General features: G+C 46.5%; 1 protein-coding gene across 1 annotated transcript in view; it reads right to left on the bottom strand.

Moving 5' to 3' along the window:
• Positions 1–14,775: 14,775 nt before the first annotated feature.
• Milr1 (mast cell immunoglobulin like receptor 1) overlaps positions 14,776–16,290 on the bottom strand; it is a 51,001-nt gene continuing 49,486 nt past the window's right edge. Inside the window, exons 10-11 of the mRNA XM_033767410.1 lie at positions 15,683–15,751; positions 14,776–15,281 (exon numbers count right to left, since the gene is read on the bottom strand). Of these exons, the coding sequence (XP_033623301.1) occupies positions 15,229–15,281; positions 15,683–15,751 (122 nt within the window). The 3' untranslated portion in view covers positions 14,776–15,228. The remainder of the gene's footprint in view (positions 15,282–15,682; positions 15,752–16,290) is intronic.

The following is a 16,290-nucleotide window of genomic DNA, read 5'->3' as shown; positions in this document are numbered from 1 at the left end:
ATTTGTTTCTGTTTTACAGTCAAACCCAGTGCTTCACACATCACTAGGCTGAAAAACACCCTCAGCCTTACTCAGTTTTATTAAGATATAATTTATATGTAATAAACTTGCCAGTCTTAAATATACAGGTTCCTGAGTTTCTACAAGTGCAGAACTATGACCAAAATGACAGCATAGACATTTTCATCACCCCAAAATGTCCCCTAATGCCTTTTTAGGACTGCCACAGTAGTAACCACATTAGATTTACCAGAGAGCTATGGACCCAACTTTGTTGTTGGACAGAAAGAACTTCTCTCCAGTCCAGCTGCTTGCATGTGTGTATGTGTGTGTGTGTGTGTGTGTGTGTGTGTGTGTGTGTGTGTGTGTGTGTTGGGGGTTTGGAGACAGTTGTGTGTGTGTGTGTGTGTGTGTGTGTGTGTGTGTGTGTGTTGGGGGTTTTGAGACAGGGTCTCACTCTGCAGTTCAGCCTGGCCTTGGACTCTGTGCATAGCCCAGGCTGCCCTTGAACTCACAGTGATCCTCTTTCCTGAGCTTCCCAATTCCTGGGATTATTTAGGTGTGCACCACCAATCCCAGCTTCCAACTGCTTTTACTAAATTTTTTTGTTTTGTTTTGTTTTTTGTTTTTTTGTGTGTGTTTTTTGAGACAGAGTCTCACTATTTAGTTGAAACTGACCTGGAACTCACTATATGGCCCAGGCTGGTTTTGAACTCACAGCGATCCTCCTGTCTCAGCCTCCTGAGTGCTGGGATTACAGGCATGAGCTACCACGCCCTGCTGCTTTTAGTAAATCTGTTATCCTAAATATTTTTTACAAAATAAAATTTTAATTTGTTGACAAAGAAATTTTATAAAATTGACTTTATTTCTCTTACTGCTGTACACAGATATACTTCAGAAGATGTTATTAGAATCAGTCCCATGAAACTCAGTGTTGACTGAGCTGTAAAAATGTTCTTGAAGACATTTGTTTGCTATTTATAGCATGTCCTCATGTGAGGAAGTGTGAAATTTCTCTCATATTTATCATGGATTGTTGTATTTCTTCTGAATAACTGGTCTGTTGATACGTGTATTATAGCCAGCCCTCTATATACACAGGTGAATCCCATCCATAGGTTGAACCAACCACAGATCAAAAATATTCAGAAAAAAATTTGCATCTGTATTAAATGTAGACTTTTTTCTATTTCCTAAATAGCACAACATAAACATTTATATAGCATTTACATTGTATTATATAAGTAATATAGAGATGATTTAGAGTATATAGGAAGAGCCGGGTATGGTGGCTCACGCCTATAATCCCAGCTGTAACCAGGAGGCTGAGACAGGAGGATCACTTTGAGTTTGAGGCCCCTTGGGCTACATAAGGAGTTCAAGGTCAGCCTGAACTACAAAGCAAGACCCTGTCTCAAAGAAATAGGGGAAAAAATGTGCACAGGTGGATTGCATAGTTCCTGTGGAAATTCCATGCTTTTTAAGCGTCTGTGGATTTTGGTGTAGGAGGGAGGTGCGGGAACCCATCCGCCATGGATTCTGAGGGACTTACAGGGACACTGAGCACCTAAATTTAGGTGTCAGGAAGATTTCAGGGAACAGAACGAAGTCCTCTAGTGATGGTGGTGGAGACGGACAATGAGCCACGGACAAGACAGTGCCCGACAGCTAGAGATCGCGCTGTAAAGGGCACGGACCAGGGCGACGTGTGGGAGACGGCTGGGGTGAGGAGCTACGCAGGACCTCTGAGGTGCGACCTTGGAATCGCGGACGGAGACAGCGGTGCGACCCGCGGCAGCACGGTCTGGGCGGAGGGAGGAGGCACGGAGGGACGGCTGTGCTAAGAAAGGCGGAGCGGAGTGGAAGATGCCACGTCCCTTGTCATCCCGGGGGCCATCGCGAGGGGGCTAGCAGCAGAGAAGGGCTTACCGTCCTCAAACAGACCTTCGTGGAGAAAGAAACGTAGAACAGAAAGGAAGCAGGGGCTGTGAAGGGAAGCCGACAGTAGCCCGTGTGTCAGCCTTCCCTGGCTGTGACAAGATGCCTGAGAAGCTGCCGAAAGGAGAGATTCATCTGGGCTTGCAGGTTCAAAGGCTTCAGTTCGTGGTCAGTTGGCCTGTGGCAGGGCAGAGCTGCTCACATGCCGGACGGGAGGCAGAGAGGGAAGAAGGGTCCCTTCAGGGCCGGCCCCCAATGACCTGTTTCCTCCAACAAGGCCCCGCACTCTACTGTTCCTGCCTCCCAACGGCACCATCGGCTGGGGATTTATTAAGCTATTAGCACAAAGTCTTTTGGGGACATTCAAGACCCCCAAACCACTAACAGCCTAGGAAATACCGGCCAGGACAAAGGAGATGACAATGCCTTTTTTTTTTTTTTTGAGACCGCGTCTCATTAAATTGCCCAAATTGGGCTTAAACTTGCAATGCTCCTGCCTCAGCCTCCCAGAGTTCTGGAATTACATGCACCACCACACCTACCTGTACCTTTTTTTTTTTCTTTTTTTGGTTTTTTGAGACAGGGTCTCACTAGTAGTTGAGACTGACCTGGAACTCCGTGATCCTCCTGCCTCAGCCTCCTGAGGGCTGGGATTATAGGCACGTGCCACCATGCCCGGCTTGTAATACCTTTGTTGATCCTGATGAGAGGAAGCCCACCTACCCTGGTCCCTGCCCTTGACAGGGTCACGCTCTAAGTTTTCCCCAGCTGTGCTTTCCCCATATCGATGTCCGCAGGCCCAGAAAGACGTGTCCAGAAGTCATGAAGCCTTTAGGCATCCAATTCTTCCATAAATTTATGAGCCTCTGGAGAGCTCAGTCTCCATTAACGTGAACCGGGGATGGGTCAATGGTAAAGAGCTAAGCCCTTTCCCTCCAGGGCAGTGAAAGAGAAAGAAGGCATCACAAGCCGCTGCTGAACTGTGGGTCTGTGTCCAGTTAGGGCCCCTTTAAGTCCTTAGGGAGGCCGCAGCCTCTTTAGGCTCTGCTCCCCCAGCCCAGGCACAGAAGAGGAGGCCTGGTGTGACCCTGCAGGCCCTGACTTTTCCCCGTGCTTTATTGGATTATTGATCATTTCCCTTGTGATTAGTCAGAGACCTTTATGGAACTTTAAACCATAGCTGAGACCTGAGTTCAAAGTATTTCCCATATTCATTCTTAGGGCTTACTCTGTGATTTCCCACATTTGTTCTTAAGACTTAACTTTGTGGTTTTATATTTTATCTCATGAAATATCCTTCATCTGGATTAGAGTCAGACCTAGAAAAGACTCTTCACTTCGCAAATTTTATGCCTTCCTTTGGCTTCTTGGAGGCAGGTCTCGCTTTGTCGTTCGGGCTTGCCCTGAACTCAGTGATTCTGCCCACCCCTTTCCCTCTCCCTGTGCCTCGTTCTCTCTCTCCCTCCCTCTCCCTTGCTCCTGTGTGTGCTACAGGGTTGTGGGTGATCATCTCCTAACAGCAAAAGATGATGGAAGAGATCTCATCGCAGAGGAAGAGGAGAAAGAGGCAGAGGACATGCCTCACCTCACAGGAGGTTAGGGAGACGCCTTACTTACTCTTCGACACTCACAAGTTAAAGGAGAAAGGGTTATTGAGCTCCCAATCTGTAGCAGTTTCAGTCCCTGGTCAGCTGGCTTTAGGCAGCTCTGTCCTTTTGTCCATACCCGGAATGGGGCACCCTTAATCCCAGCATCACATTCTAGGTCCAGCCAGCTCCAAAAAGCCCTACCTATGAGTGCGTGAGGCTTTGGTGGGGACATCTAGATACAGGCCCTAACAAGAGGTGTGTAAAAATACAGGAAACAGTGCAGAATTTTTTAGAAAAGCACCACCAGAATAAGGCTGTAACAGTGCAACTGATGAATCTGTTTAATGACAATGCAATGTCACATTTCCACGAAATCCTCAAAGGGAGGCAAAAGCAAGTGTCGTTGGATAGGTTCCTTGTAAATGTTGCGTGAAAAGAAAAAGATTCCATTGAGCCAATAGACAGCAGTGATTACATTAGTGGTAGTAAAAGTCGTCACGCAATAGCCCTCTTTTGTCTTCCTCACACCAGCCACGAAAGTTTTCAATGGTAAGTGCAGGTTAATTCATTTTTATTTTGTATTTTCTTTGTTATTTTATAGTACAGTATTGTAATTGTTTTAAAGACAGGGTTTTACCATGTAGTTTAGGCTGGTCTTGAACTCACTGCTGGCCTTGAGCTTAGTGGCGATCCTCCTGCCTCAGCCTCTCAAGTGCTGGGATTACAGGTGTGTGCTACCACACCAGGCTGTAATCTTTTTTTTTTTTTTTCTGGTAGCAGAGATCAAACTCAGGACCTTGCGCTTGCCAGGTAGACGTGGCACCGCTGAGCTACGTCCCTGGCCCATAAATTCTAGCATCTTTTTTTTCTGTAATCACTTTTATATGAATATTTTTGGGTTATGGAATGAATCACTTAAGTTTCCATTTTGTCTGGTGGGGAAATTCACTTCATTTGTTTTGTTTGGGGAAATTCGCTTTGATATATAAGTGTCTTTGGTCACTAGCATGTTTCCAGAACAAATTATGCTTGCAAACCAAGGATTTACTGTACTTATTTTTATATTTGATTTCCTACCTCATCAAGTATACTCTTTAGTTCTTAGTAGTTCTTTCAGGAAGAATGGGATTGGAAAATCTTACTCCTTTGTCTCAAATGTTGATTTCACTTTCTTTCCCTTGTACTTTCAGGAACACTCCTGTCACTGAGCTCTATCCCCAGGCCTTCTATTTTGTATTTGAAGACAGTCTTGCTAAGTCGTTCTGTGTGGACTTGAACTTGTAATGATCCTCCTGTCTTAGCTGATCTCTCTTGTGTCCACCATTGTGCCCAGCTTGTGCCTCGTTCCTAATTGATATTTGTGCCTGTGTGATAGAGACAGAATCTTGCTGTGTAGCCCAACCTAGCCTCGAACTCACTGTGATCCTTCCGCCTCAGCCTCCTGAGTGCTGGGGTTTCAGGCATGCACTGCCATACCTGGCCTAACTGGCTCTTTCAGGCCACATCATAACTCTCCTCTTTATGGTGGGGTCAGAAATCTAGGAAATTATTATTCCCTCCTGCTGAGGTTATGGATGTGAATCTCTTCCACCCAAGAGAATTGCGGGTGTGGGGTTTGCGGAGGTGGCGGCTGCGGCACAGTAGGAAGCAGGAAGTACCTTCCATGGCAGAGCTCTGCCTCACCTTGCCCGGGCTCCAGTTCCTCGGGGAGGTGGCTACGACCCGCACATCAACAGTAATAGGAGGAGCAGTAGTTTTCTAGCCTCCAGTGTAAGAAAATCTGCAGGTAAATTATTATAATTAAAAAGAAGGTTTCGCCAGGTGTGGTGGCGCACGCCTGTAATCCCAGCACTCGGGAGGCTGAGGCGGGAGGATCCCTGTGAGTTCAAGACCGGCCTGGACTACATAGTGAGTTCCAGGTCAGTCTCAACTACATAGTCTCAAAAAAAAAGGAAGTTTAGAGCCAGGGATTTAGCTCAGTGGTTCCAGTGCCTGCCTCTCAAGTGCAAAGTCCCAAGTTCAATTCCCGGTACCCAAAAACAAAAACAAAAAAACTGTGCTTCTATGTATGAACAACATGAAATAAAACCTAATTTACTTTAGCATCAAAAGATCAAGTGACTAGCTGGGTGTGGTGGCACACGCCTGTGATCTCAGCACTCGGGAGGCTGAGGCAGGAGGATCGCTGTGAGTTTGAGACCAGCCTGGGCTACATAGTGAGTTCTAGGTCAGTCTCAACTACATAGTGAGACCCTGTCTCAAAAAAAAAAAAAAAAGATCAGGTGACTAGTATAGGAAGATATCTAAAGAAAGATGTACAAGATGTTTATGCGGAAAACGGTAAAGCAATTGAGAGAACTGAAGAACATAAACAAATGGTGAGGTATGCTGTTTGTGGAGTTTGGAAGACTTGATACTGTGAAAATGCTAGTGATTCTCAAAGTGATCTACTAATTCAATGCAGTATCAAACAAAACTCCTATTATGTTCAGGGGGCATTGTTTAAGGAAATGACAAGCTGACTGGGAAAGGTATATGGAAACCAGGCATCATGGCGCACGCCTGTAATCCCAGCACTCAGGAGGCTGAGGCAGGAGGATCACTGTGAGTTCGAGGCCAGCCTGGGCTGCACAGTGAGTTCAAAGCCAGCCTGCACTGCATAGGGAGATCCTGACTTAAATAACTAAATACATCAAGTAAAATGTATATGGAATGCAAAGGGTCAAGGAGAGCTGAGTCCTTCCTGAGAAGATCTAAGTGGGGAAAATTTGCCCGCCCAGGTTCAAAGCTGATTGCAAAGCTGGTACTGACAGAGCAGAGGTAAACAGAGTAATGAAACAGGATCTGAAGCTCGGAAAGGGGCCCCAGGTACGCGGATACTGGATGTGTACAAAGATGACACCGTGGTGTGTGGCAGGGAAGGAGACTCGGTTCCGTAAGCAGTGCTGGAACAGCTGGGGAGTCCCCAGGGGACGGAGGGAGGAGCCTGCCAAAGTATGAAAGCACACGAGAAAGGCTTTCACAAGAAAGTAGCAGAGGACATTACTTTTATAACCACTGGCGAAGAACACATCTGGACAAACACATAAAGGACAAGATGGCCAAATGCCTGGCGTGGCGGTGCACACCTGTAATATGCCAGCACTCGGAAGGCTGAGACAAGAGGATCGCTGTAAGTTCAAGGCCAGCCTGGGCTCCATATTGAGGCCCTGTCCCCACCACACACAAAAAAAGAAAGAAATGTAGGCTCTGCTGTTACTTAGACCTGAGTTATTTTCCTATCTCCACCAGAGAGTCCCTCCATGACCTTTGCCTCAGTTTTTTTTTGTTTTTGTTTTATTTTTTGAGGCAGGGTCTCACTATGTAGTTGAGGCTGACCTGGAACTCACTATGTAGCCCAGACTAGTCTCGAACTCACAGCGATCCTCCTGCCTCAGCCTCCCGAGTGCTGGGATTAAAGGCATGCGCCAATTTGTCTAGCTCCTCAGCTTCTTTCTTTTATTTTTTTTTAAATGTAAAGTGGGGGGACTCACTACCTCAGTAAAAAAAAAAGCAGCTGTACACAAAGCACCAAGTCCCTGGAACCTGCTACCGGCTCAGTATGCGTCAGATATTATTGTTGCCATTGTTTTGCCACAAAGGAAGTGTTGAGCGGCATTCCTCTGGATCTCACATGATTCCGGTCTGCAGCTGAGGTTATTTTCTGCCTTGGGCTTTTCCCAGGACCACAGAGTGAGACACCCACCGAAGCCTGCAGGGTCCGTAGGGAGCCGGGAAAGGGGACGTCACCAGGACCTCTGTAGTAAATCCGGGTCTCCTGTGAGCCATGACTGCACAAGGCGAATTGACTTATTATACAAAAAAGGTAGAAAAAATTAGACTTTGAGAAGCTGAGCTTTGGGCCTGATCACTGCTGCCCTGGGCGGTAAAGATGAAAGGCCCGAACCTGCCACCTTTTATGCAGTACATCGGAGACACCGATGTGACAGGACTCAGGACAGAGTTCAGTACATCGGGAGAAGCAAACGTAACAGGTGACGGGTGTGTGTGTGTGTGTGTGTGTGTGTGTGTGTGTGTGTGTGTGAATCTAGGACGAGGAGCTATCCTGGTGATTTTGTTCCTCCCAGGATGTCTTCAGGGGGTGCAATGTTGTCCTAGAGCCTCACAGCGTCACCAGACCATTGAGGTCCTAGCTGTGACCAGTGGCCAAAGTGGAGCCATGTCTGGAAATGCCATAACTGGCCTGCAGGCAGGAGAACTAGGTCGGATCAAATGATTTTGCCCCCCAATTATATGGAGTTGCTCCCGACGGGTTGGAAGCCAGTGAGTAAAGGCCTCCCTCCCGCACTGATGCTCAGAGGACGATTCCAAAGGAGGCCCTTTCCTGCTCCAGAAGGTTCCAGTGGGATCAGGGCCCAGCTGCTCACCACAGTGGCCGACTCAACAGCACACCCTGCACTGGCTTTTCCTGCAGCTCCTCAGCCATTTGCCTGGGGCCTCTTCCGGGATGGGTCATTTGCACGAAAGGTCTGATCTCAGGTTCCGCTTTCTGAACTAGTCCAGGTCATGACGGGGTTCGGAAGGCCAGCAGCCCTGGGGGCTGAAATCACTCCCTGTGGATTGATGGTGACAGGGACTCCACTGCAGGCGGTGAGTGGGTGGTGAGAACTCTCAGCCCACTGTGGTTTTCCAGTCACTAAGACTTTCCCTGGTGGTGGAGAAGGCAGTGCCAGGAAAAGTAAGGCACTGGGTTTTGCAATAGTGCCAGCGCTTGAAAGCTTGGGGTTAATGGTAATTATGTGGATTGCGGAGTTGGTTGGCTTCTGTCACCTGCTTTAGAAGCTTTGCAAGGAGAAGATGAGAGGCTGTGGATTCAGGGCAGGCTGGGAACCCAGAGGGCCTCCTTGGCACCACTTAGAGCTGCTCTGATCTCCCACAGCCGAAGGGGATGCTGAGCTGAAAGCCGGGGTTTGATTAAAGGCACAGCGACGGGGACAGGGACAGAGTGGGCGCACCTAGCAGTTCTCTGCTGTCCTCAGGCCTGGGCAGGGAAGCAGGGCCATGGGGTGTGGACGTTTGGGGCCTTGACACTCCTAATTCTCTTGAGCCCTCTGGGCAGGCAGCAGCAGCTTTCCCACACTTGCTAGGGGACAGCACCCCCACTTTGTCAGAAGGCCCCACGTAGGACAGATGCTTCCCACTTTGCAATTATTGATCTAAAATACATGTAAGTTGTGCCACCCTAAGCAATTCAGTGTCGTTAAATACATTTGTACGGTTCACACCCGTCACCCATCTCTAAAGCTTCTCCATCTTCCCAAACTGAAACTCTGGAATCCTCAATCCCCTCCTCCCCGCCCTGGCACCACAGTTCTATTTCTGCTCACTAGTTTGCTTTTCTTTAAGGTCCATCCCTGTCTTTTCCCCCACAGATCAGTAATGAAGGTCCGGTCTCAGTAGAGCTTTCACAATGAAGGGCAGTCCCTGCCGTGGAAGCAACCCGACTCCCCAAGGGCTGAAGGGTCTTTTCCAAGAACTGGGGAATCGTCAGGAAGTGTAGGGGTGAGGGCGCTGAGCTGGAGGTCTGGAATACAAAACTGGACAACAGAAGTAGCATTTGGTGTCCTGTCAACATATGGAGCTGTTCCTAAATATGCGTCTAAAGTGACTCCTACATTTTGGTGCAGTAGGGCTGGTGGAAGTTGTTGAAATGAGGCAATTTTATACCTAGTGGATTAAATAAGATATATGTTAAATAAGATATATTGATTCCAGGGCCGAAGATATAGCTCAGTGGTGCTGCTGCCTGCCCTGCAAGCTTAAGGTCCTGAGTTTGATCTCCGATATCAAAAAAGCAAATAAAACAAAACAATGATTCCGATTAATTTTATCTCTTTTTATTTTTTTATTAGAGCAACTAGAAAAATGTAGACACACCTATTTGGTTCACAGCCGATTTCTGTTGGACAGTCGAGCCTGTAGCAAATACTGTGGAGATGCCAGAAGGGTCTGAGTAAATTACTGAGGGAGGGAGCCAGGAGGCTCAGAGAAGGAGATGAGAGCAATTAATGTATTAGGGGAGACAGCTGTCTGGTTCTTCAAGTGGACTTAGAGGACATTTCCTTTACTAAAGCAATTCAAATGGACGGGTGGAGGAAAACCTCAGTGGTGGCTTCCCTCTGTCAGTCAGAGTTAGTGGTGGAAGCTGCCACCCAGCCCTGGCCCTGCTGCCGATGGGAATGGCTGAATTCCTCAGCAGCAGGGCTGAGGTGGTGGCACATAAGTAAGTGTGGGAGGCAAGGCTGATGTGATGACCTCAGCGGGGGAAAAGATCAGAATGTCTAGAACTCATGATAGGACCTAGGTATGCAAAGAGTGAGAGGAACAGGCAACCAATGACAGTATTGTTCATACGGCAACAACCAAAAAAAGAAAAAGATTTCAAGGAAGCCACATGGAAGACTGGCAGCAACATTGAAATGGGAAGTCATGAATTCCTGCCCATTTCCAAATCTGAATCATTTCTCACACCCATCAAATGATAGAGATACCAGATCTTGAGGAAAGGCCCCTGGTAAGCAACAAGTGCATATGACAAATATTTCCTCAGTCCTTCCTTAAAGGTTTCTGTAGCTCTTTAGCAGACGAAGTGTATATATACACTGAAGAAAAGAGGCTGCAGTTCATTTGGGGAATTTTGCAGGCCGCTAGATACAAGGTCTGTGCTGAAACTGATTCCACGAGACTCAAGATGCTTTTTAAAAATGGAGTGAAAAAAATGGGCGTGGTGGCTCATGCCTGTAATCCCAGCACTCGGGAGGCTGAGGCAGGAGGATCACTGTGAGTTTGAGACCAGCCTGGGCTACATAGTGAGTTCCAGGTCAGTCTCAACTACATAGTTAGACCCTGTCTCAAAAAAAAAAGATGACAAGACGGAGTGCATGCAAGCTAGGTAATAAGCCAAGTACTAGTCTAAGCTTTTTCTCAGGTTGGGTCCAGTATCCTGCAGAGCCACCTTACAGTCATTTTCTTGGTTCCTGGTTGTAGAAATGGGTGGCTATACAGCCGGCAGAGCCCTCCCCCCAGTTCCCCGTAGGCCATCTCTATAGGAGGACCAGGCTCTTGACACTGCCCATCTGTTCCCAGCCAAGATGGCAAACCAGGAGCAATGGCAGATTCTGGGGAGAGCACTAGAGACCAGAGCCACCTCCGTGGCCACTGCAGACCCGGGAGATGGTAGATGACAGGAGGTTCCCACCTGAGCTGCCGTGCGGGACGGTTGAACACCATCTGTGCTCATGGTGCACAGCTCTCCCTTTGGCAAATGTGTCTTTTAATTCCTACCAGAATAAAAGGTTTAAAGTCACTTGAAAAAGACACACAGCTGTCCATAGCATAGCTGCAACTCTCTCCAACTGATTACAATCTTATCTAAAGGGACACTGATTTGGTGTGTACGTTTGTGTGTGAAACCAAGGACTGAATCTGGGGCCTTTGCACTGAGCTACATCACATCCTTGGCCCTTTCATTTTTAAATTTTGAGACAGGGTCTTTCTAAATTGCTAATTTGCCCATGCTGGGCTCCTTGCTGGACTCGAATTTGCAATCCTCCATAGTTCTGGCATTACAGGCATGCACCACCACACCCAGTGGGGAGACTGTAAATTTTGAGTGTGATTCACACCCAGGCTCAGTCTGGCCGCCCTGCTGCTCAGGCCATCTGACCGGCAGGTCTAGGGATGCTAGAGGTATTCGTCATAAATCGGTGTGAAAATACCCAACTCATAGGTTCCGTAGCAAGGCCATGCCCCCATCTGCCCCAAAGAAGAACTTACCACTTGAAACACAACTCCTGGCGTGCCACTGGGCAGTCCAGCACAATTCATTCTGGAGCACAGGATCTCCAGTGACTATGTGACCAGAGATGCCCGACGGGAAGGGAGGAGTATTTGCTCTACTAAGTAAAAGATCGGGGGAGAAACCAGCAATCTATTGCATAAATGAAGTGGGACATTTAGCACTAGACCCAAGCAAATCCATAGGGCAGAAAGTGAGGCACATGAACGGGTGACACAGTCTCCTAACAAACAAAAAACAGGGTTGGGTTGGGTTGGCTTGATATTTTGGTGAGATTCAGAAATAGACTGCTGCTGGTCAGTCAGGGCAGTCCAGCAGGCAGTGGGGAAGGAGGAATCTTTCCCGCAGGCAGAGCTCCAGCAGTGCTTGGGGTCTGGGTCATCTGATTTTGGTGTGGGGAGGACACAGTCATGTTCCCGGACATTAGTGAGTGGCTCAGATGCTGGATTCAGGGAGGAGCAGGATGAGACGAGAGACCAGGAGACGTGCGGGAAGCACTGGGCCAGCCCAGAGGGCTGAGGGAAGCGTGGGGATCCCCTGTCCTGTGGGGGACCGCCCTGTTGATGATGCCCAAAGCGGGCTGTAAGCAGTGCAGGCTGTAAAGAGTTAACCCCACAGTTGGCTTGTTTATAGGAGCAAGTCTGGCTAAACCCTATGTGCCTGCCCAGGTCAGAGTAACTCTCACCCAAATTCTATTCCCAAAGTTAAAATGCTCTTTACTGAAAAGACAAGGTTAATTATTAACCACAGGCTATACTTTGTTCAGTTCCTAATTCAAGAATGTGTTGTCTCTTCTTTTACAAGCCTTGCCTGCATCAGCAACGTACCCATAGCAACTCCAAGTAGACCCTTCACATAGCCCCTTTTATACTGTGATGCCACCAATAAATGGCAGCAGCTCTAAGCATTCGGGGCTTTTGCTTGTTCAAGCCTCTGATTGCACAAGCACTGGACATCCTGGCTCCCGTATCTGACTCTTTAACTCTGTCTCTAAGTTTTTCTTCTTGCCATGTGTTGTAGCACCAAGCAGGAGACCGGAAGCCACTGCAGAGGGCTCTGATACTGTCCATTGTCAGTGCTCGCTTGAGAGCCACTTAACAACCTGGTGGAGGGCTGGGGATTTAGCTCAGTGGTGCTGCGCCTGCCTCGCAAGTGCAAGGTCCTGAGTTCGATCCCTGACACACATACAAAAATTTTTTTTTGTTAGCTGTTGTTTTGTCATAGATGGCTTTTATTAGATTGAGATAAAACCCTACACTTTTCTACAGTATTTTTAAAAAATTATTATGAATGGGTATTGGACTTTGTATGGCTTTTCGCATTTATTGAGATGATCGTATGGTTTTTGCCATTTGCTCTATTAATATGATGTATTACATTGATTGATTGATTGATTGTTTTTTTTGTTTTTTGAGACAGGGTCTCACTATGTTTTGGGTTTTTTTTTTTGGTACTGGGGATCGAACTCAGGTCTTCGCGCTTGCAAGGCAGGCGGCGGAACCACTAAGCTAAATCCCCAGCCCGAGACAGGTCTCACTATGTAGTTGAGACTGACCTGGAACTCACTATGTAGCTCAGGCTGGTCTCGAACTCACAACAATCCTCCTGCCTCAGCCTCCGGAGTGCTGGGATTATAGGCATGCGCCACCACGCCCAGCCTACATTTATTGATTTGCAAATATTGAACTGTCCCTGCATCCCTGGGATGAATCATACTTGATCATGGTGTATAATCTTCTTTTATGATTTGCTACATTCTGTTTGCCAGTATTTTATTGAGCATTTTTGTGTCAATGTTCATTAGGGAGATTGGCCTATGGTTCTCTGTTTTGGTTGAATCTTTCTCTGGTTTTGGAATCTGGGTACTGCTTGCTTCCAGGACTGATTTGGGGAGCCGTTGCTTCCCTTTCAATTTAATTAAAGAGTTTGGGAAGTGGTGGCATTAAGCCTTCTCTAAATTTCTTGTGGAATTCAGCAGTGAATCCATCAGGGCTTGGGCTTTTCTTTGTTGGTAGGTTTTAATTTACATCTTTGATTTCATTGACTGATATTGGGCTATTTAGAATTTTTATATCTTCTTGATTCAACTTTGGTGATTCATGTGTGTCTAGGAATCAGTCCATTTCTTCTGTGTTTTCCATTTTGTTAGAATACAGGTTCTCAAAACAGGTATTGTTGATCTTCTGTGTTTCTGCAGGATCTGTTGTGATTTCACCCTTTTCATTCCTAATTGCATGGATTTAAGTCTTTTCTGCGGGGGAGGATTGGAGTCTTTTCTTACCTTTTTTTTTTTTTTTAGTAAAGTTGGCTAAGGGTTTGTCAATTTTATTTAACATTTCAAAGAACCTGCTCTTCAATTCATTGATGCTTAGTATTGTTTTCTTAGTCTCCATTGAGTTGACTTCTGCTGTGATCTTTATAATTTCTTCCCTCTTACAAGATTTGAGTTTGACTTGCTCTTTTTTTAGAAGCTGGAGGTCCAACGCTAGGTTATTTGAGCTCACTGTTTTTCTGATATGAGAATTCACTGCTATAGATTTCCCTCATATGACTGCTTTCACTGTGTCCCTTAAATTCTGGTATGTTGAATTGGCATTATTGTTTAATTATAGAAACTGCCTAATTTCTTTAATTTCATCTGTGACCCACTGGTTGTTCAGGAGGGTGCTATTTAATTTCTATGTGTTTATGAAGTTTTTGTGGTTACTTTTGTCATCAATTTCCAATTTCATGGCACTATAGTGTGATAATAAGCATGGGGTAGATTCAATTCCTTTGCATTTACTTAAGCGTGTTCTATGAGCTAGTATGTGTGCTGTTTTGGAGAACGCCCCATGTGCAGCAGAAAAGAGTGTGTATTCTGATGTTGTGAGGTGGAACATTCTATAGACATTTACTAAGTCCATTTGTTCAAAAGTTGGGTTCCGTTCTGATATTTCTTTGTTGATTTTTTTGTCTAGTTGATCCATCTACTTGTGACACTGGGGTAGTGAGTTCCCCCTCTACAATTGTCTTAGCACGTGTCTGATCTTGCACGTCTGTTAATATTTGTTTTATAGAGTTGGGTGCACTGGTATTTGGTGCCTATATATTTATGACTCTTACGTCTTCCTCTTGGTTTTGTTCCCTTTACAGGGATGTAGGGTCGCCTGTATTTAGACACGAATTTTGCTTTGTGTTTTTGCTTTTGAACCCTTGGTGGACTTGGGAATGAGGAATCCAGCAAGATGGTGACTGGAATGTCTCCAGGATCCATTTATTAAGAGCACCGTGGCCTAAGAATCGTTATTTTAAAAATGATATTGGGGGGCTGGGGATTTAGCTCAGTGGTTCCAGCACCTGCCTCATAAGCGCAAGGACCTGAGTTTGATCCCTGGTACCAAAAACAAAACAAACAAATATTTTTTGGGGGAGGGGTATTGGAAGGCACAGAAGGGCCCACGTCTGCAAATAGCACGTGTGTTCTAAAACAATTCCCAATGGGTCCCAGCTGACCAAGCTGCTGTCTGATCACAGGGTTGGTATGCATCCAAAAGAGCCAAAGGAATAACGTTTCATTATGAAAAATGGAGATTCACTTTACATATTTTTAATTTTTTGTTTTTTGTTTGTTTGAGAGCGTCTCTCTGTGCAGTCCAGGCTACCTTCAAACTTGCTTTGTAGCCAAGGCTGACCTCAAGCGCTCAATCTTCCTGCCTCAGCCTCCTGAGTGCTGGGATTATAGGTACAGTCCATCATGCCTGGTTGAAGCTAGACTTTTTAGAGTGCCGTTGTATTTTCTTTGTTTTCATGTAAATCACCTTTAAGAAAGTGTCTTACACTAAGTGGTTTCTTTACATTTCACAAGTTGAGTTCAGAATAGACACAACCAGTTTTACCTTCACGACAGGGCTCTGAAATACAAAGAGGGGGGCGGAAATCTAGTAAACTTAGGATATGTGTCAGAAGGCCTCTTAAAAGAAATTGTTTCAAAGTGCTGGGTGGCCTGACAAAACCAAATAGTAGCTGGTTTTTTGTTTTGTTTTCCAGGACTGAGGTAAATAATTTATTTGTGAAAATGTTTTGGTATCGTAATGACTGTGCCTCCTTGTGGGGACAGTGTCTTCCCCACCCCTCTCTCTCCTCCCACCCCTGTTCTCCTGGGGAGTTTATAGAAGCTGAGCTATCAGTTACTGCTGCTTCCTGGGGTGCACCCGTCCCCTCCATCCTTGGACCCAAAGCCCAGGTCATGGAGACGTCATGGGGAACCTCTGTGGCATTTCGGTGACATCTGTTGTGGAGAGCTGTGGCTCACCTGGCTCCCTGCGGGCCGACTCTCGGAAGACCGGGGTAACATACTGTATCTCCTGGGAGTCTTGGGCGCCTGGAAAAAGACGAGGCCGAGTTAAAGGGCCAGTTCTGTGAGTCTCTGACCACACGGGGGCAGTGGCGTCAAGGCTGTGGACTTGGCAGACCCTTTGCCATTTTGTGTGGTGGAAACACATTGCTTTGACCCCACCTCGGCCACAAATTCCCCATTTGCAAAACAGGAAGGTCATGACTCAGAGGTGGTGGTGTTGCGTTAAGGCAGGGAATGGTCATAGGGAAGCACTCAACGCAGCTGGTACTGTCACAGTGAAAGGCCTTACGTCTCCTTCATCAGAAAGCAGCCTGTGATGCTTGCTGGAGAGGGGAGCACAGACTGTACAGCACAACAGTAAATGATGCAGCTCTGAGCCCCTGCAGAGGCACACGCCTGTAATCCCAGCACTTTGAGAGGCTGAGGCAGAAAGATCTCTAGTTCAAGTCCCACTGTGGCAACTTAGTGAAAACCTGTCTTCAAAAAACCCAAAAAAGCAAAACAAAACAAAACAAAAACCCCAAAACAAACAAATAACAAAAATTTAAAAAGAGGCTGAGATT

This window comes from Fukomys damarensis, unplaced genomic scaffold (assembly GCF_012274545.1).
Source record: "Fukomys damarensis isolate Sample0158 unplaced genomic scaffold, DMR_v1.0_HiC HiC_scaffold_23, whole genome shotgun sequence".
Lineage (NCBI taxonomy): Eukaryota > Metazoa > Chordata > Mammalia > Rodentia > Bathyergidae > Fukomys > Fukomys damarensis.
This window is presented reverse-complemented; position numbering and strand designations above follow the sequence as displayed.